The sequence below is a fragment of the Colletes gigas genome, unplaced genomic scaffold, assembly GCF_013123115.1.
Source record: "Colletes gigas isolate AHSC1104 unplaced genomic scaffold, ASM1312311v1 Colletes_gigas_Sc00009, whole genome shotgun sequence".
NCBI classification, from domain to species: Eukaryota; Metazoa; Arthropoda; class Insecta; order Hymenoptera; family Colletidae; genus Colletes; species Colletes gigas.
In genome coordinates this window covers 8,605,969-8,628,349 of record NW_025106638.1, presented here as the reverse complement: position 1 = coordinate 8,628,349, position 22,381 = coordinate 8,605,969, and the positions used below count along the sequence as shown (strand labels likewise).

The 22,381-nt window shown below is 40.8% G+C and overlaps 3 protein-coding genes across 3 annotated transcripts in view; 2 read left to right on the top strand and 1 right to left on the bottom strand.

The window, feature by feature from the left end:
• Positions 1 to 22,381, top strand: part of LOC122397465 — a 34,045-nt gene that overhangs the window by 5,994 nt on the left and 5,670 nt on the right. The window contains exons 5-8 of the mRNA XM_043396616.1: positions 368 to 460; positions 676 to 779; positions 21,928 to 21,992; positions 22,101 to 22,260. Of these exons, the coding sequence (XP_043252551.1) occupies positions 368 to 460; positions 676 to 779; positions 21,928 to 21,992; positions 22,101 to 22,260 (422 nt within the window). The remainder of the gene's footprint in view (positions 1 to 367; positions 461 to 675; positions 780 to 21,927; positions 21,993 to 22,100; positions 22,261 to 22,381) is intronic.
• On the bottom strand, positions 102 to 17,547 carry LOC122397469 (electron transfer flavoprotein beta subunit lysine methyltransferase-like). The gene is made up of 4 exons (XM_043396624.1): positions 17,492 to 17,547; positions 16,272 to 16,761; positions 10,082 to 10,466; positions 102 to 431 (listed from the first exon to the last, which is right to left on the bottom strand). The coding sequence occupies exons 2-3, from the start codon at positions 16,750 to 16,752 to the stop codon at positions 10,129 to 10,131; spliced, it is 819 nt and encodes a 272-aa protein (XP_043252559.1). The 5' UTR covers positions 16,753 to 16,761; positions 17,492 to 17,547; the 3' UTR covers positions 102 to 431; positions 10,082 to 10,128.
• On the top strand, positions 19,293 to 21,756 carry LOC122397470. Its single transcript, XM_043396625.1, has 2 exons — positions 19,293 to 19,998; positions 21,023 to 21,756. The coding sequence occupies exons 1-2, from the start codon at positions 19,946 to 19,948 to the stop codon at positions 21,348 to 21,350; spliced, it is 381 nt and encodes a 126-aa protein (XP_043252560.1). The 5' UTR covers positions 19,293 to 19,945; the 3' UTR covers positions 21,351 to 21,756.

Below are 22,381 nucleotides of genomic sequence, written 5' to 3'. Positions count from 1 at the left end.
TCAATATGTTCAAAATACATGTATACTCTTGTTATTAATTTATTTATTAAGATTAGTAGCATAAGTTATTTTCAATAAGTTTATCTTTCGAAAATTGATATCTACTTGTTACTGTTGCATTTAATTTTGAATGCGACCCACTAACCTTCCCCCTCCGTAATGCGTACCTGACCGTGAGCGACGACGGTATTTAGGCGTTCCCAATCGAATGGCCACTCTGTGTAAGAATGTTTGCTCTCCTCTCCAGGTAGAGGATAGAATAATTTCTCGATGAGTCATGATCGCGCTCGCGTGGCGTGCGTGAGTCATTCACGAGAATCGGCGGTCGTGAACGCACGTCGGGGTCAATGCTTTTGCTTGCTCGTAGATTGCGGAACCGAGAATTGCATAATGCAGTGCCCTTACGACGAGGAGGACCGACAGCCTTGCGCCTGCAAGAACGGCACCAAAATTTACAACTGTGAGTGCGACGTTTTCGTTTCGTCCATTGAATGTTCCCACTTCTCGTTTTAGTACAACTTAATCAAAGGATTGTATCGTAATTTTATTACGAATCATCTCGTCTTGCCCATTGCAAAGACATTTGCGAATAACGGGTTATAATAATGGGAATCTTTTCCTTAATCATCCAAATGGAGATTGACCTTACGTAACCGTTGGAAAATCTGTTTGCAGATCGATCGAGGTACCAGTGCAGAATGAAGTTATCGAACGTGACGTCTTTGAGGGCCACCTTAGCAGCGCAACACGACTTTTTGGGTTCCTATGTGACCAAACAGGTGAGCAAAACAACGTCTACAATGGCGAAGAATATAAACATTATTATTTGTCCAGAGCAAAATTGGTAGCCAACGCGTTAAGAAAACATCTTGTTTAACGTGCCCATGTCTTTTTATAAATAAATATATTTCTAGCGTCCCGCAAATATGAGTCGCGTAGCGATTATTCGTCGCGTTTCGCAATCTTTGTCGTCTGGCTGCCATAAATTCACACCAGCAGGTTGTTTATGACTGAGCACGTGCTACCGTAGGACTAACGTATACTTACACGTTCCGCCAAGAACTATCTTTTAATCACGCAACCTGATAGTGCGTATGTTGTTAGTAAAAAGTCCTGATATTCATTTATACAGGGTGTTCGGCCACCCCTGAGAAAAATTTTAATGGGAGATTCTAGAGGCCAAAATAAGACGAAAATCAAGAATATCAATTTTTCGTTTGAGGCTTCGTTATAAAGTTATTAACAATTAAATTAAAACATTTCAAATCGTTCTGGAAAAATTATTTTCGGTTGCGGGGGTCGATTATAATCTTTTTTGGTGAATAGACATACCCCCTGAAATCCTGCGCATTTTCGAGGAAAAAATTCAGTGCGGGCGGAACTTTAAACGTTAATAACTTTTTAACGAAGCCTCCATTAACAAATTGGTGTTCTTGGTGTTAAAATTTTTCCCAAGGGTGGTCGAACACCCTGTATAATTCGATAAAATATTTTCGCGAGAAATCAACGAAGCCATTGGTTTTTAATTAATTTCTTATTATTCTCTCGATAATCTCCAAAAAAAGTTTCTTATCGATAATCCAACGTTTCCTTAGGAATTTTATCTTATCGACGTCCATACACATCGTGAAAGATGACATGTTAAGTTTCCAAGAAAACTATGGATGAATCAATGGTTTTCAATTAATACTTACGTTGATTGCCACATTATCCGTAATCATGCGACAATCATATTTTATTATATTACAAATTATATAAGTCTGTATTTTTCTTACAAGCACGACTTGAAAAAGTTTCAAACATTCTAACCATTATATAAATGTTATGATCGAAATTGTTACGAAGAGTTATTCGTAGACTATTACATTATTATTATACATTGCAACAAAACAACTGCAAAGTGAACGGTAAGAAAACTCGATAATATCAGGAATCGATATTTTCTACGAATCCATATAATATTTAAAGAATTTTCCTTTAAAACGTATACAACCAGTTCCATGAGAAAATCATTAAAGTGAACCTAACCTAGATCCATTAAGCGCCTATAGCTAACAGGTGGTTTGACAATAAGGAAAAACCCATTCTTGGCGTGTACCTAACAATATCGCGTGACGGACTAGAGAAGAACCTTCAGAAAGCCACTATATTTGTTACATGCACTATACAGGGTGTTAAAAAAAAACCATTTAATATTTACAGGGTATATAGGATACATTGTACTGAATAAGAAAGCTTTATTAAACATAGGTCGAAAGGTCAACCGTTTCTGAGATATAAATATTTTTGTTTGTTATTATCATAATTGACTTACTACTGAATTTTCGATGTTTACAGAAGATTTTCGATGTGCCCACTGTCGCGTCGCGAGCCCTCCGTATGACCGTCAAACAACAAACGAGCCCAACTCAGAAAGAGCCTTGTAAATACCGTCATATAACAAAATTTGTTCTTTCCATACCTGCGCACCAGATGTTTAGCAGTTGTGCGTCAAGCTCGTTACAAACGTTTTTTCCAGCAATTAGGAGTCTAGTTTTATTGCACGCCACGGTCAACCTTCAAAAATACAATAGCACTTTCGCGCGACCACCGACACAGCCAAAAACAGACAATTTTGGTGACACCCACACCACCCCTTCTTGCAGGGGCTGGCCGTTCACGCCTTACAAAATCTTGTAACCAATCAGTGTTTTTCGCATATTAGTAACCGCCCAATTAAGAACTGTATAAAGAGCGACGCTCGCTCAGAAATAAGAATTCAACAAGAATTTTGCGGAGCATCAACAAACCGACAAGTATTCATTTTTTCGAGTCACCGCATTGCATATCCATCATAAGTTTAAATACAGTCCACTTTCAAACATAAAATATTCGCACAAAGTTAAGTCGGCGTGCGACGTACGGGTTTAACTTTCCGAACAACGTCGGTGGAAAATTCGTACACGACATTTGGTCCTTCGAGCCGGATTCCAACGGCAAACACGACATTTGTAGTGCAGTGTGGTGACTACCAAGGAAGATATTCCTTGGACATCATAGACAATTGTCGGTAGTGCAACAGAAGCTCCAACGTTGACACTTACGACAACCTCTTTGGAGAGGGCAGATCAACAGCAGCACCGTAGGACACTACGTCGCCGGTGAAGGAAGTATCCACAAGCAGCCGCATCGGACACCTCAGCAGAGGAAGCAGCCGTCGGACGGTGGAAAATCCAAGGCCACGCAGCAGCACCGGGCCAACATCGACGCAGCGCAGCATCATCGGCGCATCGCAGCACCATCATCGACGCATCGCAGCATCATCGAGGCATCACAGCATCATCGAGGCAACGCAGCAACATCGAGGCCACGCAGCCTCATCCAGACATTGCAGCAACGAGCAACAGTTCGAAGTTCAGACGTCGGTAGGGTAAGTCCACGAATCACTATTCCTTTCACATATTTTCCCTTATTGCAAGCAGTCACGAACTCGATTACATTCGTTGTTTAATTATCGCGAGATGGCAAACGTACCTGAGACAGTGCCAATGAAAGCCCTCAGGAGACAAAGAATCACGATTAAGGGACAGCTAACGCGGATAGAGACATACCTCGATGAGGGCGATCAGTTTGACATTCACGAGTTACAAATTCGCAAGGAAAAGATGTTAGAATTGAATAAAAACTTTGAAACCGTGCAGACAAACATAGAATTAGAGGATGACATATCCGATCATGACGCGGAAAGAGAACAATTCGAGCGGAAATATTTTAGAATCACCAGTAGCATAAACCGTCGAATCGAGGGATTACAAACCCCTAACACAGGTATTAACCCAGGTAGATTCACGGACTCGCCGAACACGGTAACAATAAGACAAGAAAGTAGCCTTTTACCTAAAATCGAAATCAAACCATACGACGGTAACCCTATGGAGTGGCATAGTTTCCACGATACGTTTCGAACACTGGTCCATAATAATGAAGACTTACCGGCCGTACAAAAATTCCATCTGTTAAAGAATGCACTTCGCGGAGAAATCGCGTCAGTAATTTCAACATTAAACGCATCCGAAACAAACTACCGAGTAGCTTGGGATTTGTTGCAAAAGCGATGTAACAGACCGAGACAAATAGTGCAAACACACTTAAAAACTTTATTCGAATTGCCCGAAGTAACGCGTGATGCATCCTCAAGCCTCAGGTCATTGGCGGAACAGGCTCAAATGCATGTAAACGCACTCGCTACCCTAGGTCAGCCCATAGCACAATGGGATGCAATGTTAGTTTATCTAGTCGGCAAAAAATTAGATAAGAATACGCGTCGCGGATGGGAACGCACTTTAGAGAATGACGAGATGCCGACATTCGACCAACTAATTAATTTCATAAATAAACAAGCGCGGGGCGATGAAATTGAAGCGGAAGCTTCAAACGCGAGTAGGCGGGTTTTGTATCCAGATCGTCCACTACGAAATAAACCATTTACAAGGGGGTACACTCACGTCGCGACGACGAATACAGACAAATGCGTCATGTGTAGGGATAAGCATGAAATTTATTATTGTAAGCATTTTTTGCAAGCACCAATTCGGGAGAGATTCGAGGTAATTAAACGAAACAAGCTATGTATTAATTGCTTCCGAAACGGTCATTTAGTCGGCACATGCCAAGCTAGCGGATGCAAAAAATGTAATTTGAAACACAATACCTTACTACATTTTAACGACGAACAGCGGGCTAACATAAACCCTCACAATGCGCGAATAGGAAGTCAGGTAACAAGCTCGGGAGTCAATGCAACAAGCTCGGGGGTCAATACGACTACATTAACAGTTACATGCAATTTTGAAACCTTACTCGGAACCGCGCAAATTAAAATATTGGACAGATTCAATAGGGAACATGATTGTCGCGTATTATTAGACGGGGGATCACAAACCCATTTTATAACCACCGAGTTAGCCGACAAATTGCAATTACGCAAACACAGCGTCAATCTAACCTTCTCAGGTATAGGTCAACAGGCGACCAGGGCGCAACACCTTGTAAAAACAGTAGTCAAGGCGCGAAACGGTACATTTTCTACCCCCATTTCATTTATTACTGTACCGTTGATTACCGGGTCACTACCGTCTCGACAAGTCGACAGAACATCGATCGAAATTCCAAAAAACCTCACGTTAGCGGATCCGACATTCCATAAGCCCGGGAAGATAGACGCATTATTAGGTAATACGTTGTTTTTTAACCTATTAAGTAATGGACAAATCAAATTAAATAATAGTAAAATCATCTTACAAAAAACCAGACTAGGTTGGATAGTTACCGGCGAATCAGATCTACAACCATCGTACAAGAACACAGTAAAGTCATTTCATACAACATCAACATTAGACAAGACATTAAACAAATTCTGGGAAGTAGAAGAATTCGCGGATCAGGTATATTTATCGGAAGAAGAAAGGGCTGCGGAAAATTCGTTTGAACAGGGCACCGTACGAGAAGCGGATGGGCGGTATTGTGTAAGATTACCCTTTAACGAACGCAAACAATTGTTAGGAAGTTCACGCGAGGCAGCATTAAAAAGATTTTACGCATTAGAACGGAAATTGCATTCCGATCAAGAATTATTAGCAGGATATCGGGAGTTTTTAAATGAATACGAACAATTAGGACATATGACACAGGTCAACGCGGACGATTCCGCCGAGGGGTTCTACCTGCCGCACCACGCGGTAATAAAAGAGTCTAGCGAGACTACTAAGATACGCGTAGTATTCGACGCCTCAGCGAAAACATCGACAGGCATAGCATTAAACGACACATTATTAAATGGGCCTATCCTACAGGATACCCTGTACAAATTATTACTTAGATTTCGTTCGCATTCCTATGTTTTAACGGCAGATATAGAAAAGATGTTTCGGCAGATTAAAATACATACAGAGGACAGGAAATATCATAAGATATTGTGGCGCGATTCACGAGACAAACCAATCAAAACCTACGAACTGAATACCGTAACATACGGAACCACGTCAGCTCCATTTTTAGCCGTGCGTTGTCTACAACAATTAGCGGTTGACGAACAGGATAATTTTCCCGCCGCGGCAGCAATATTCAGAACAGATTTTTATGTAGATGATTTGCTCACCGGAGCATCTACTCGCGAACAAGCATTAGTAATTCGCGAAGAAACCATAGCGTTAGCAAGGAAAGGCGGGTTTAATTTAAGACAGTGGGCATCAAACGATGAGAGTCTGATCGAAGATCTAGCATTAATTAATCAAGAGCGCACTCTGTCCTTAGACACAGACGAAACTAGGAAGGCGTTAGGTATAGGTTGGAAACCAAGGACGGACGAAATACGCTACAACATAAAACTGACCGACGGCAATCCTCGACCTACGAAACGTACAATACTTTCACAGATCGCACAATTATTCGACCCGTTAGGGCTATTAGGACCAGTTATAGTACGCGCAAAAATTATAATGCAGCTATTGTGGAAGGCTGACCTAGGTTGGGATGAGTCTGTGCCTCAATCTATCCATACCATGTGGTTAGAATTTACGCAAGAGCTACCACTATTAAATAAATTTTCGACGCCGCGAAAAACGATTGTTGATAGCCCAATAGAAATACAGATGCATGGATTCTGTGACGCTAGTGAAGCGGCTTACGGCGCGTGCATTTACTTGAGGTCAATTGATAATCAAGGAAAATGTAAGGTTAGTTTGTTGTGCGCGAAATCAAGGGTTGCGCCAGTAAAAACCTTATCATTGCCGCGTTTAGAATTGTGCGCCGCTAAGTTATTAGCAAATTTAATAAGAGAAACCCTTAACGCGATGACCCACCTCGAAATTAAAAGGATCGTGTTATGGTCGGACTCAACGATAGCATTAACTTCGATTAGAACCTCACCGCATTTGCTAAAAACATTCGTTGCCAATCGGGTAAACGAAATTCAAGAGCAAACAGATATTGAAAATTGGCGTCATATCTCTAGTGTCGAAAATCCGGCAGATTTCATATCCAGGGGACAGACACCTCTGCTTTTTCTAAATAACCTAAGATGGTTAAAGGGGCCGCAGTGGCTTTCACAGGCCGAACGAACTTGGCCATTTATTACACTACCTGCAATAGAAATACCGGAAACTCGTAGCTTCAAGGTTTTAGTAGCAAGAATTAATACAACAGATTTCGTTGGTAGATTCTCAACAATAAATAGGCTCAACAGGGCACTAGCATATATATTACGGTTTTATAATAATTGTAAAAGCAAAAACAGAGTTGCGGGCGAATTGACTAATTTAGAGATTTCTAATGCACATATACATATAGTTAAATTAACACAAGCACAAGAGTTTACGCAGGAATTGAGGGATTTGAAGGAAGGTAGGGAAATAAACAAAAGAAGTAAATTACTTAATTTAACACCATTCCTTGACGAGAAGGGTTTAATTCGAGTCGGCGGCCGATTAAAACACGCAGCAATAAACTATTCATACAAACATCCGATCTTATTACCACGCAACAATCACGTTACAGAATTAATAATCAGGCATGAGCATTTAAAACATTGGCATGCGGGTATACAAGCCACTTTAAACGCCGTCAGACAAAGATATTGGCCAATAGATGGAAAAAATCTTACGCGCAGATTAATTCATAACTGTGTAAATTGCTTTAAAGCCAATCCCAAGCTATCTGAGTATGTTATGGGAAATTTACCGAAAGACCGTGTGACACAAACACGGCCATTCGAAACCACAGGAGTCGATTATTGTGGACCATTGTTTTTAAAGGAACGAAAACACCGAAACGTTAAGAAAACCACGGGATACGTAGTAGTATTTGTATGTTTTGCCACAAGGGCTACTCATTTAGAATTAGTAACCGATCTAACCACGGAAGCATGTATAGCCGCGATAAAACGATTTTTCGCGAGAAGGGGAAAATCCCGAACTTTATACTCCGATAACGGGAGCAATTTCCTAGGCGCAAATAACGAAATTATTGAAATAACCGCATTCGTAAACTCGAACGATCATAAAGGAAAATTAAAACAATATTTGAGCAATGAAGGTGTCAACTGGTCGTTCTCTCCACCCCGTTCGCCTCATTTCGGGGGTCTATGGGAAGCCGCAGTGAAGGCCTTTAAAAAACATTTCAAGGCTACTCTTGGAGAAGCACTGTTCACATACGAACAATTGAACAGCATTATAATCGAGATCGAGGCAATCCTGAATTCCCGACCATTAACACCCATATCCTCTGATCCTAATGACTATATCGCTCTAACACCCGCACACTTCCTAATTGGTGATTCGTTACAAACCCTACCGGAATATGAATGGACACATGTACAAACGAATAGGCTGTCATTGTGGCAGCACACTCAGAAAATTAAGCAACATTTCTGGAGTAGATGGCATCGAGAGTATTTGCACGAGCTCCATACCCGATGTAAATGGCATACTGGTAACCATAAAAATATCAAGGAAGGGATGCTGGTCCTGGTGCAAGAGGACAATCTACCACCGTTGCAGTGGAAATTAGGTAGAGTCTTGGAGGTGCACCCAGGAGACGACCACATAACACGTGTAGTGACAATAAGGACACCGTTAGGAGTGTATAAACGCAGTGTGAAGAGACTTGCGCCACTACCAATAGACTGCATATAACAAATGTACAGTACATCCTAGTATAACTTAGCCATAAGGATTAGTTTAGATTCAGAACAATTTTGAATCAAAAACACTATGTAATTTTCTAGGATTATAAATACCTCGTAATGTTATAGTATTAAGTATTCAGTTTTGCCTGCAGTGCAATTGTTCGCTGTTTGTCGACTTTTAGATCTTTTGAACATGACCGTTCAAGGGGGCCGGCATGTCGCGTCGCGAGCCCTCCGTATGACCGTCAAACAACAAACGAGCCCAACTCAGAAAGAGCCTTGTAAATACCGTCATATAACAAAATTTGTTCTTTCCATACCTGCGCACCAGATGTTTAGCAGTTGTGCGTCAAGCTCGTTACAAACGTTTTTTCCAGCAATTAGGAGTCTAGTTTTATTGCACGCCACGGTCAACCTTCAAAAATACAATAGCACTTTCGCGCGACCACCGACACAGCCAAAAACAGACAATTTTGGTGACACCCACACCACCCCTTCTTGCAGGGGCTGGCCGTTCACGCCTTACAAAATCTTGTAACCAATCAGTGTTTTTCGCATATTAGTAACCGCCCAATTAAGAACTGTATAAAGAGCGACGCTCGCTCAGAAATAAGAATTCAACAAGAATTTTGCGGAGCATCAACAAACCGACAAGTATTCATTTTTTCGAGTCACCGCATTGCATATCCATCATAAGTTTAAATACAGTCCACTTTCAAACATAAAATATTCGCACAAAGTTAAGTCGGCGTGCGACGTACGGGTTTAACTTTCCGAACAACGTCGGTGGAAAATTCGTACACGACACCCACCTTCCATTTCTACACACGCTTGACATCTTCTGTTTACAGAATCGCGAACTCTCTCGAAAATTCCACATTTCTGTCGAATTGCTTGACAAGAATGGTGGATTCGGTTACGTAATTCTTCTAAGTCATTTATCGGAGAGAAATACACTAGGCTTTTTAAATATCCCCATAAGAAGAAGTCCAAAGGGTTTAAATTGGGGAATCGAGGAGGCCATACAACTGGTCCACCACGTCCAATCCACCTTTGACCGAACACCATGTTTAAATGGTCTCTCACATTACGCACAAAATGAGGTGGCGCCCCATCATGCATGTACCACATCGATAATCTTTCTGCTAAAGGCATATCATCCAAGTACTGAGGTAATGTATTCACCAAGAGGTTGAAATAAGCAACTAAGTCAATCATGATACCAGCAAACAAAAATGTTTATATCTCAAAAACGGTTGACCTTTCGACCTATGTTTACTAAAGCTTTTTTACTCAGTACAGTGTATCCTATATACCATATAAATATTGAATGGTTTTTTTTGAACACCCTGTATACGTAGGTTAGTATGACCAACTGAAATCAATCAAATTATAAATATTAAATATTGATATACAAACATTAAATTATTACACCAGGCCCCTCGTGAACACATTTATGGTATTCGTCACCCAGAGAATTCCCAGATGTCGCACGTATCGTAACCATAGTTTTCTTTTCGGACATTTTCTGGCATCAAATACCGTCTTAGTGGTCTCAATCGTTTCTTTAGATCGTTTGTCAAACCGTGTCTTCCTGGATCGGCCAAATAAATTCGAGTTCCATTTTTGCGTGCCCGTTCGAGCCACGGAATCAGAATGTCGGTGATTTCTTCGTCGTACAGCATGTCACCGATGAAAATAACATCGGTCAGTTTTTCGGGTGGTCGATGCAACAGATTGTCTTGTGAGATCTGCACTTCCACATGGTTCAATGCCGCATTCATTGCGATAGCTGTGCACGCGACTGAAAGCACATGCGAAAAAGCTGGTATTTTTATCGTAAACCCTTAGGAAGATACGGTATAATATATACTACTTGCATTAATCAAAGATTAAAGAAATTAACTTCTATATTCTTCAACTACAAACTTCCTATTTATAAAGAACAATCGTATTAGACAATATCAGTCTTAATTGTCCATTGTTCTGTTACCCTTGAAATCTCTAGAACGAAAAACAATATTTTCCTATCGCTTAATTGAACAAATCGGTTAATTGCCTTTAAAAACCGACAGTGTTGTCGGCGCCATAACCAAACCGAATCGGTTCTTAACCAGTTACTCGGATATTCGTTTACTCGATAAAACCAGTTAGGTCGGGACCGTCGTTACAAACAATAACGCTGATTTTGTAACGACAGTGTTTTATGTTTTGGGTTAACGAACGGACGCCAACGTACGGTTACGTACGTCATTTTGTTACCACGTAATCGAACAACGACATTACATAATGTATCGTGGCAGCCGCTTAAGTTTCCATCGATGCGTCGATGTATCGTCGAGTCGAGGAAATTCATGTTATTAATCATGCCACGATTATCGATTTCCATGATTAGATTTAAAACGATCGTTTCTCAAATACAGGGAATACACGCGTATCTCGCGACATGGAAGTTCGCGCGAGCGGATAAGATAAAGTTCGGAAAAAAAATTGTGCGATATGTATATCGAGTAGCGTTTCGAGCCACGCTTCCACGCGGTCAACACGCAGAAAAGAACACGATTCGGACACCTCTTCCGTGCACACTATCTTTTAACCCTTTTTATCCCAATAATTCCATATGGCGTCATCAATTTCGAGCTTCGTATTTTCGCCTATAAATTTTCCAACGATTCCATTTGACATCGTTAACGTTTTTAGATACGGTAAACAGCGACATTTGGGAATCTAAGTAACCTCTGTTTATTTTACAAGTTTTGCACTCCAACCTAATTAAATAAAAGGTGCTAATAGTGCAAAAAGGTAATATGCAAATGGAATTAATTTTAGTTTCTGCAGGTTATATTTCCTTTTTTGCAAATCAAATTTATTCAGGGAATAAAAAATATTAATACATATATCCATTTGATAAAAACGTATACATGTACTTATTTAAATAATATAAAATCGTAACAATAATTTTATATTTTCATGTGTATGGGGCAACAACAATTTTTGTATTGTACACTATTGTATATCAACACGTAAGCAATTCATTCCTTTGCCTGTGATGCAATAAAAAATTCATTATTCAACAATGTCAAGTTGATCAAATAGAATTGAACCCAATGAGAGAAAACAAAGAACATATGTTGTATATCCATATGTATATGCTTAACAAAAGGTTACAGATAATGACAAATATAACATAAATTATGATAAAACAAATGAAATTATAGCTGGAGACTCTTTATCTGTCAAAAGTGAAAAATTATCGAAACAAATTATCTTGAAGTTGACCGAAGATAATTAGATCCATTTAGATACGAGGATAAGAGTCAACAAAACGCATGAGACAACAGACATAGTGGATATGGTTAGAACTATCACGTGACGTGAAACAGGAAGTATCGTGACATTTGTAAAAACATCTTTTCCGCTATCCTAATGTAGTTTGGTTTCTTTACTTATACATGTTTTCCATTTCGTTTTAAGGCACAAAATACGGAAGTTTGTATAAAATAATAAATTGCAACAGATCGTGCTTGAGAGCGGTGGGGAGCGATGTAACTCGGCGAAAGTGAACTTGAAAAGGCCACGTGAGGTGTTCAGTGTTACTAGGTCATTCTCTGCTAGCCGTGTTCCCCGTGTCGTCGAGGAATTTCGTCTCGAGTCCTTGACTCGATTTAGCTTGCGCGCACGAATCGCTACAAGCTCGTTCGGTACGCACGAACCATATAGACGAACGTATTCAAAGCAATCCAAAACGAGAAAATAACGTCTCGATGTTGTTGTAAACGCACCAATGCACTTAGGTAAAAATTCGTAACGTAGGATAATAGTGCTCGTGTAATAATTGGACAAAAGGACGCATACAGGGGAAACAAAAAGAAACGCGTGATTGGTCCTTGCCACTAGAGCAGCCACGTGACACTCCAATAGACGAACGGCGCCAAGACCGCGAGTATTAAACTCTGTCTAACAATGAATAATATGTATTCTCTTGTATTTCGTTCGCGAACGATCAGATCGTATCCGGTCGTAAATGGTATTGCAGTTGTAGGATCGTTAATGGAGGTTGGATTAACTACGATGTAATGTCACTGCGTCAGCGGACATTGCAACGTGAGATCGATTTGGAATGCAGCGAGCATAGTGTACCCAGAAACGGGTAACCTTTCGCTGACGCATGAGTACCCGGTCCCTTCGGGCTCGTGTGTCTGTGAAACGGGGAAAACCAAGCTCGTCTGACCCACATTCTCCACTTTCTTCGAACTATTCACGATGCAATCGCCGACATCGGATACTGCTATGAGAGGGAATGGCAAAAGTACTAACACGGTCTTTCGAATCACGTTCCACGCTGCGCAAAACATAAGGTTCTATAAACTAAATTTCACCACTGTTACTCTGTTATTTTTTAAGCAGTTTCCAATCGAATAACGCGCTATAGTATATTAATATTAACCCTTAGAGTACAATGTCTGGTACCAATCCACAAGCTTTCGTTAGTTGTCGACGTGATACAGAATTATGAATTAAATTTTAGAGAAACCGGATAACGTCTTCTATTATGTTTCTTGTTAATTCCATTTACGTTTCTCGTGTGCTACTCGATAAGAAACAAAGCACTATCAGGCACACGTGTTGACAACGGTACGTGGAATTCCTTTGAATACCTATCAATGAAAATGACGATTAAGGGGGTCACGCTATGTTGATGACGATGAAAGTGAGGTTATCTTTATAAATTGTTTAAAAATGAATTTTTTACCATGTATATATGATACAAAACTTCGAATTTACAGTTTTTATTTTACGTTTCAGCTCATGGCTTTCGAGTTTTTTTTAAGAATATTAAACGAAAATGAAATGACTTAAAGTATTGCTGCGCATAAAATAAAACCTTATATTCGAAGATCAAACTATCAGGTGTGAAACAGAATTTGTTCGCGGTAAAATATCTTAATAAAATTAAGAAAGCTTATAGAATTACAAGTATTCTACTCGATGACACGGTTAGAAATACGCGTTGCAACGGTACGTAGAATTCCTTTAAATTCCTATCAATGAAAATGAAGATTAAGGGTTTACGCTATGTTGATGACGACGAAACAGAGGGTATCTCGACGAATTAATTTTAATCATACTATACACCCAATTGAAATGAATCTTTTACTCGGAATAAAACATAATAAAATTCCAAATTTGCAAAAACTATGTTTTATAGTTAAGCCAGTATTATTGGCGTTAATTTCGTGAAAATTACGTCAATACAGATTATTACTTGAGGCTTCATTTTTCTGTTATTACTATGATTTGTTTCGACGGGATCCGTTTTGTGTTATTTTGACGAGTTCGTACTATCGTTTTACGAATAAAATATTGTCGATTTCATCTCTGTAAAGATGACGTAACCCATTAAAAATTCATGTTCGTGGCATTTCTCACGAATGGCTCTGTAACGTCCTTTCGGTTATGCGCGTGACTATAATACCCGGTCAGTTACGAGTTTCACCTGTTATCGTGTCTCTGTTCCGCTAGAGCTATTTATAGCGTGTCTGAATACACCCGACAGTTATATTTAGAAGCTACCTTTGTTGCCATCGAAGCCAACAAAAATGAGATCCTCAACTGTTATTATTATTTTTATTATCAATATTATACACCTTTAATTATCTATTTTTCAAGGAATGATAAATATGACAAGAATTAAACTATTCGACGCATAAGTGGAGAGGTAAGAAAATATTGACGCTTGTTTATAAATTTTTTTGTCCAAACGCTATTAATAATAAAAATTTCACAAATTTGGCCTGATAGCCAACGCGTTAAACATACGTATAAATTTGCAGAATAAATACATAGCAGAAGCAGGGATGAAAACAATGTACTATATGACAATACTAATAGCTAGGCACTAGAAGTAAAAACAGAATTATTCAAACGTATGAAAATCGAGGATTGCTGACATTGATCATGACCTGCTGACAGTGAGTACGATTCGTTATGCATGAACGTAACTGCCATGCGAGGAGTGACGACAACGACTTGGAATTTGGCAATCAAACGATCAAAAGTGTCGAAAGCTTTAGAGAAGTCAACAACGTGACAAACGTAAGACGTCTCGTGTCAATGACTTGTGGTATCGTATCGAGTATGCGCGAACGGGGTCACGTGGTTTGTATTTGTAAAATGAGAATACATAAGGGAAGAGGTAGCTACGCGCGATAAGAGATTAAGAGCATAAAGGGAGACGGTAACACGTGACCAAATAAATTGGTTGCTCGGAAAGTCCGCGAGTTTTTCCACGCGTGACGTAAACTACTTGGCTTGGGAGATTTTTCCTTTTCGCCTTGGTGCAGTGGTATTCCCAGTGGGCCGTATGGCTCAAACTCGTCTTATCGGGCCCAGACACGACCAGTTCTTCCCCGTTGCAATCGCTCCCCGCCTCCAACCGTGCAACTATCTCCGAGAAGTTCCGCGACACCTTTATCACAAGAAGATGGCACGCGTCGTCACGCGTTTTGCAACTGCGTCGCTGAACCGAGTGTCTGGCTGCATTGCCAACAATCCCAAGCCATGCATAACGCTGTCTAATGAATTAAAATCGTGGTCCTGTTCGTTTCAAATTTAAAAAATAATATTAAATGAATTCTGTCGAAACAATTTAAACAAAAAGGAAGTTTCTTAATATTTATTTACATGGATAAAATTTTGTTCGAAAGTCACGAATAAAAGTTTACGCGGACAAAGCGTTATTCGTTATCTAGATAGAAACATGTGTCCAATTTTGACGATAATTGCGTTGCACTGTGACCGAAGACGCAAAACACAACAGCCTGGGATTTCTCGTCGCGTGAACTGTCGTGGTCATGAATAATGGAGCGATTTTTATGACGCGAACGAACGCTACGTCCCTCTGAAATCAGTTTCCGTACCGGGGACGTATGTATATTGCTGATTTCCTATCCGAGGAAAGCTTCTAACAGGGAGCCCCTTTTTCAAGAAAATATTACTTCCCAGTTGCTATTTATTAAGTGGCATTTTTTATTCTGGCTGAAATATACAGAGTGTTCGGTCACCACCGGGAAAAATATTAATAGAAAATTCTAGAGGCAAAAATAAGACGAAAATCAAGAATATCAATTTCTTGATTGAGGCTTCGTTAAAAAGTTATTAAAAAATTAAATTAAAAAATTTTAAATCATTCTGAAAAAATTATTTTTATTTGTGAGAGTCAATTGCAATCATTTTTGGTGAATACACATATCCCCAAAATCCTACGCACTTTCGAGAACAAAAATTTTTTTCCGAAAATATAACATGAGGTTAGAAATGTGCCCTGAAATCTCATGCGTATGTTTAAAACATCATAACTCCTGAACGGTTTGAAGGATTTTAATAATTCAAAATTCAAACAATGCGTATTAATGGAGCTCTAGAGCCCCAGGAAAATCTTTTGTCACAGTCTTATTTTGGCCTCTAGAATCTCCCATTAAAATTTTTCCCAGGAGTGGCCGAACACCCTGTATTTTAACACAAAAACTATCGTAAAAATTGCGTACGGAATACTCCGTGCTGTTTATAATAATGATTTTGCGAATTAAGGATGGAATATCGTACAAACCTTTATCGATATCGTTCGCAATGACCTTCCTTGTCCCGACGAGTTTTGCAGCAATTGCAGCGGCTCCGCAGCCAGCCCCAACATCCAAAACCTCGCCTTCGCCGTTCCACGAATACGAGAAAAGTCTGTCTCGTTCATCCAATACGAACCTCGCGATCGCTTGTCCGCCCGGCCAATAGATCGACCAGAAGGGATCGGTGAAGACGGTTCTTCTCATCTCGTTACTCTCGAAAACGTCTGGAAACGGTGCGTGATACAACGGACAGTTGGGCGTCAGGAGGAACAGCTTAATTTCCGGCGTCATATGGTTCCTTGTGATCTCGGTATCGTTCAGAATCGCTTGGACCATCTGCGGCTCGCGTCGTATGACTTCATGAATGGCTTTGTCGCGCGATTGGCCCGTCACGCGTCTCCACGCCTCTGTTGTGACGCTATTTACAAAGTATCTTCGTAAACGTGACGCTCCTCTTCCCGCGATCATCCCGTAAACCTAAACAAAAGAATTCCGTAAGGAAACCAGTTCGAGGAACTAATCTAAATATAGAACCGGACCGAAATACGAGGCTCATTCGATAAATACAGGGACAAACGCTCTGGTTCGGATAACATTAACACACTGCCAGATCACATTCCCACAATGGGGTACTAGATAAAAAAGGGGAAACGCAAACATTGGACCCGCCAAATTTTATGCAGAGTCCGAGTGTCGATAATAAATATTTCCAAAACAAACTCGTACACGATCGCTATATATTCGATCGTATCGTCTAATTTGATGTATTCACAAACAATGAACCATTATCAGCCGGGGATATCATCGATCAAATTCTATTAATAGTCGAATGTTGTTAATAACGTTGAGCCCAGCTGTGATCAGACACGAAGTTAAGTAGGTATTTAATACAAATATTGGAATATCGTTTCTATATAACAGATATCACGACAAAACTTTTCCATGGTTTTTCGTAATTCTCAGACACCCATGTATTTATCTTCGAACGGATTATAACCTAACCTTACACTTTTCGCGATCTCTTTCTAAAAAACGTTACATTTTACGGCGATCAGTGTGCCCTTTGGACAGCAATACAGTCACGTTTATTATGCATGTGTAATTCTTCGTCAATGTGTAAATTTTTGCAACGTGAAAACCCGACTTTCGATAAATAGCCAGATAACAAGTTACCTTCCCGGAACGGTATCCCTATTTGCAATCTTACCAATAGATAAATACGAATTCCAATCTTTCCCTTTCATTCGCGACGCCGATAAGATTATTTTGTTATTCGCGACAAGGTTGTATATACTTCAGCCCCCGCGACTTTTTAGGCGCCAAACGTTTCGATTACGACGATCGCACGGCGAATTGCGCCATGGACTGGGCCCGTTTCGTAGCGAAACACCAAAATTTCAAACCTAACCTCGATTACAATTATCCACGATCTAGATTATTTGTGGCCAGAAAATTTGGGCAAACATATACGATGGTCAATTTTTACTTGTAACGTTTTAACAAGATTTCGACCAATGCTTGGAGCATCGACTTCGCGACGAACAATGCGGCGTCGCCTCGGATATTTTTAGATCGCCCATTACCGAGAATCGTTCCGTTTTGCGGAACGATTTCGAGGCTGCGTGGCAGACTCCGATTTCTTCTTGCTTAAGAACACCGGGGATTCCCGATTATGCGTGCCTGCGAAACCGTAGCCCAAGGTGGCTGACCGGATCGAGTCTCGCATTTCACGCTCGTCGCTGTGCAGCGACCATTATTCGATCCGGACATATTGAACACGTGCCCCGACATACAGTGAAGAGCATAACTGTAAAATTATACAAAATATAGAATTCTAAGATAAAGAATATTCGTTCAGTTAAACTGAAATTTATACGCGTTTTGGATAAAGAAAAATAATTTCTACCAATTTGATATCCCACGTTTAAAATTATTACGATCGGAAAGTGTTAAGCGTACTCGAACGCCGATGGGCATTCACGGTACGCAACGCACCGATCGACCGTGTGTTTAAAAGCGTCCCGCGAAATGGTTAAAGATATTTGAGATTTTCCCGGACTATGCATGAAACGTTACGAACGCCAATTGCGCAACGAATTAACTTTCCAGCTTGGAGTGAAAATAGAATCGTTACGGACGCGGCTCCTGTTACGCGCGACCGATTTAATTATAACTAACGCTTCGTCCTTTACGGAATACACATGTCGCTTTAAAAAAATGGGCCGAAGAGAGGGGGCGGACAGTATCAGCGGGACGGGCACGAGGATAGAGAGAGAGAGAATAATAGCTGGTTCGAAGCAGATACGAAATATCGACTTTTCATAATTCCCCTAACAAACTGTGCTTCCCAGGTAGATTTCCACCTGGTTTGCCATCGCGAACCTGTCCAATTGCAAGGCTGATGAAACCAAAGAGACGAGACGTCGGTGTTTGCATCATGGTTCGGTACACACTCCCTATATCTGACTCGGTCACGTGCTATCGATCGAACTTGGCACGACAGGAGCTTCCCTGTTTGGTAAAATGGATATGTACACGTTGTTGACCGAACGAGACTCGTTTAGGCCTATCGATTTCGTTGTTTATGCGTAGTAAAATGGACCCTGCGTATAGGATGCCCCTTACGTTACGAACAGACCGCGGTCAAACATCGGGGAGCTCGTAATACCGTTCGGATAAAAAAATAGTTCCACCTGTGCAGAAACGCTGTCTCATTCGAGTTTATCTGATTCGTTTTGATTCTCTCTTGCTACCTCTTGAAAGATGTTTCGCAACGGGTCGAAATGACGTTGCAGGAAAACCGAGTCCCTGACCCGGACACTATTTTCCCTCGATTCCTTCTAGGGCATTCTCCCCTTGCAGACACGTCTCGATTTGTCTCCCTCGTTAATTGGTACGAGGAATACGTTACGATGTACGTTCGTCGTGCGTTTTACCGGGAATTCTTCGGTTCGACTTAAACGTTTCATTCCGTTAAATCTGAGGCTCGATATAGAAGCGCGACGTACTCCGAGAAAACTCGTTTCGAGAAATTTATTTTCTGTTTCTAAGGTGGATTTTGCCCCGAATAGTTCAAAGTTCGGAGTCCGAAAGGATATGCCACGACTTGTTTTACTGATCGAGAAGTTTGCTTGCTAATACGAATTACTGCGAAACTTCGTCCTTCGTGTTATATACATCGTTTCTCGGTAAAGCTTTCGCGGTTGGATCGTCGATAAAAAGCACCGTTGTGTACACAGTGGCTCGCTACAGTTTATCTGGAATACCCGCGGATGTATAGAACGCCAGACGTTGGCGGGGGGAGGCGGGAGGAGGCCATATAACAGCGACGCGTGCCGGCTGTCGAGGTCACTCGTTGCTCGAGCATCGTCGGAGTAACTGCGATTCACGTGGAAGCTTGCGACACTTTGTGAAAATCTTTAGTTGTTGCGTAAGCCTGTATCGAGAGAGTAATTCGTGTAATCGAAGTAAACCCGATTATCGACGCATAAAAAGAGAAAAAGGTTCAGTGAATCAGTGGATCGCCGATAGAACGTGTGCACGTTTCTTTCGTGATAAACTGGCAATCAGAGCTGAGAAAATTCCCACGTTCAGTGAAGTGTGCAAACGAGGTGCGACTGGGAGCAGTTCTAGGAACAAGCAGGAACAGATACTCACGGAAATGACGCGTTGCCAGAGCCTGCAGTCCTATGCGTCCGCCACAATGAATAACAAGTAAGAAATATTCTCCATTCGCGTATCGCGTTTAACTGACACGTGACGCGGACTCGCTTTCACGAAATTCGACTGTGTTATGTCGTCGTCGTCGTACAGTGTGACGAGCAATGGAAAACGGTAAAAAAGATTCGAGTCTTTTTACAAATTCGTCTATCTTAACTCCGTGGACAGTGTTGCCGCGTTTTTCTGTCTACGGATGTCCTCGACATTTATTCAAATCGATAACGTGAAGAATAGAAATACATTCGATAATTCAATGGTGTACTTATAGAATTCCTAACGACAGTAGCATTGTTTGAAATTTTACAAGTATTCGGGTTTTTTAAGTGCCGGTCACCGGTGACCACCATTTGCGTTCTCAGATTGTTACGAAATTGTTTATATATTTTAAAGTTACACTAATTGAATGTGAAAACTTTTGAAACAAGAGTTACTTAATAATGAAATTGCTATAGTAAAAATTAGCATGAAATTTGTTATTATAGATATGTTCTATTTTATACATTCTTAAATTCTCTTTAAAAAGTATTAGGAATCGAATGTCGAAAATTGATTTAAATTTCCATATATGCGGCACACTGTGCGGCCCCATGATCATTATCGATAACATTTGCGTGGCGGTTGCTCGATCCACGTGCTATTATCTCGAACTCTCGTACCTCCGGGGATTTCCATTAGTTCAAGATATTAATTAAGAGACAGGCAAAATTTTAATCGTATAAGAGATAGGGAATACAAAGAACACGTGATTTTACTTTGGTTGCAAAACAGACTTATTTGCTAAATCTCGTCTCGTCGTTCTGCTTTGTATACTGTTTAAAAAGAAAATAAATATAAAAGTATACCGAGCAGGATGAAAAAATTTATCGAACAAATAACGCATTAAAGGTTGTTTAACTTGTATTGATCGTTCGAGATGTGTATCTAGAGAAGAATTTTGCCCGTCTCGCGTTGACGTTAGATATCGAGTCTATCTCTGTTGTAAAAGAGTTCTCGAGGACTGATTTGGATTGGTTTTCAGTGGGACGCTGTCGTGGCCCGAACAGAAGGAGCCCAGATGCCCCAGAGGCACGATAACTTGCGGCATGCTTCCAACACTACGCGCCTTGGCGTCCAAAGAATGCGACAACAGCCAGGGCACCATCTGCCTCGTGCCATTCGACACCGAAATGGATTCTGCCAGTCACCTGCAGATGATCCTGCTGGAGGCGTACTGTCGCGAGACAGGAATCACAGTGTTTCGGGTATCCAGGGAGAGGATACGGGACCATCTGTGCCCGGGTAGCGGCGATCTATCCTGCGTGCTGATATCAAACGATGATCCATATTTTCTCGATCCGCCCGAGTGAATGTCAAACGCATCACCTGTTTCGGGAACGAATTTATTTTCGACTGATTGCAGTCGTACGATTATTTCGACCAAGCTCTGATGATGCTACTGGAGGATCGTCGATCGATCGAAGGGGAGAAATTTTCGATCTGATTTTTCCGTTCGCAAGTTCCACGAACTGACGGATCGTCGAAGAACAGCACGCGCGACTAGTTTCCGCGTAGATTTCCGATCGCGACGTATATATATTTCTAATCGTTGCGAGGATTGTTTAAGGAAATAACCGATACGAACAGAGAGAACGCATTGCCGGGGGAACCACCTGCGATTATTGTATATGCGTTCGACGCGCGCAAGAAACAATTATGATGTAATCATTAAACTTTGGAAAGAGTGGAGAAAGTTATTTTGTAATCGTTGAATATAGAAGGATATTGTATTATTGTCATTATTTTGTAATAATATATATACATGCATTAAAGAAAATTAGTAAGTTATTTGTACCCTAGGTCCTCCGATCAATATCCTGAAACATCGTCCATCCCCAGTTTGCACGACTAATACGAGTTATTCATATTGGTCTAACTTGTTTGCAGCTAGCTAAATATTTAAGGAAATGTAATATCTCGTCCGTGGAGGATTTACAAATCTTGAAAGCGAAGTGAGTAGGTACATACACTAAACGATAGAGTTTGGTTAACGGAAGCTTCAGACACCGCGAGTAGTAGAAAGAAAAAACTAATCGTTGTTCGCGCAATTAATTACATAGGACCCCGTCGGAGATCAATTTCCACTTTTTGGCAAACTCCGACGACGGGGATAGAATTCGAGAATCCCTCAACAAGTTGGTGCAGCGTCGACGGCTCAGCGAGATCTCCCTCGAATCGACTCACTTCACGTTTCAACAGAAACCTGCCCTCAAATTACAGGTACTCACGCCCGTCGAGTTTTCGTTTCACGGTTCACCGTCGTGGATGCACTCACACACCAAAGTATTTGAACGCTTACGTTTGTAACATTCAACTAATGAAATATATAGGCGACTTTGAT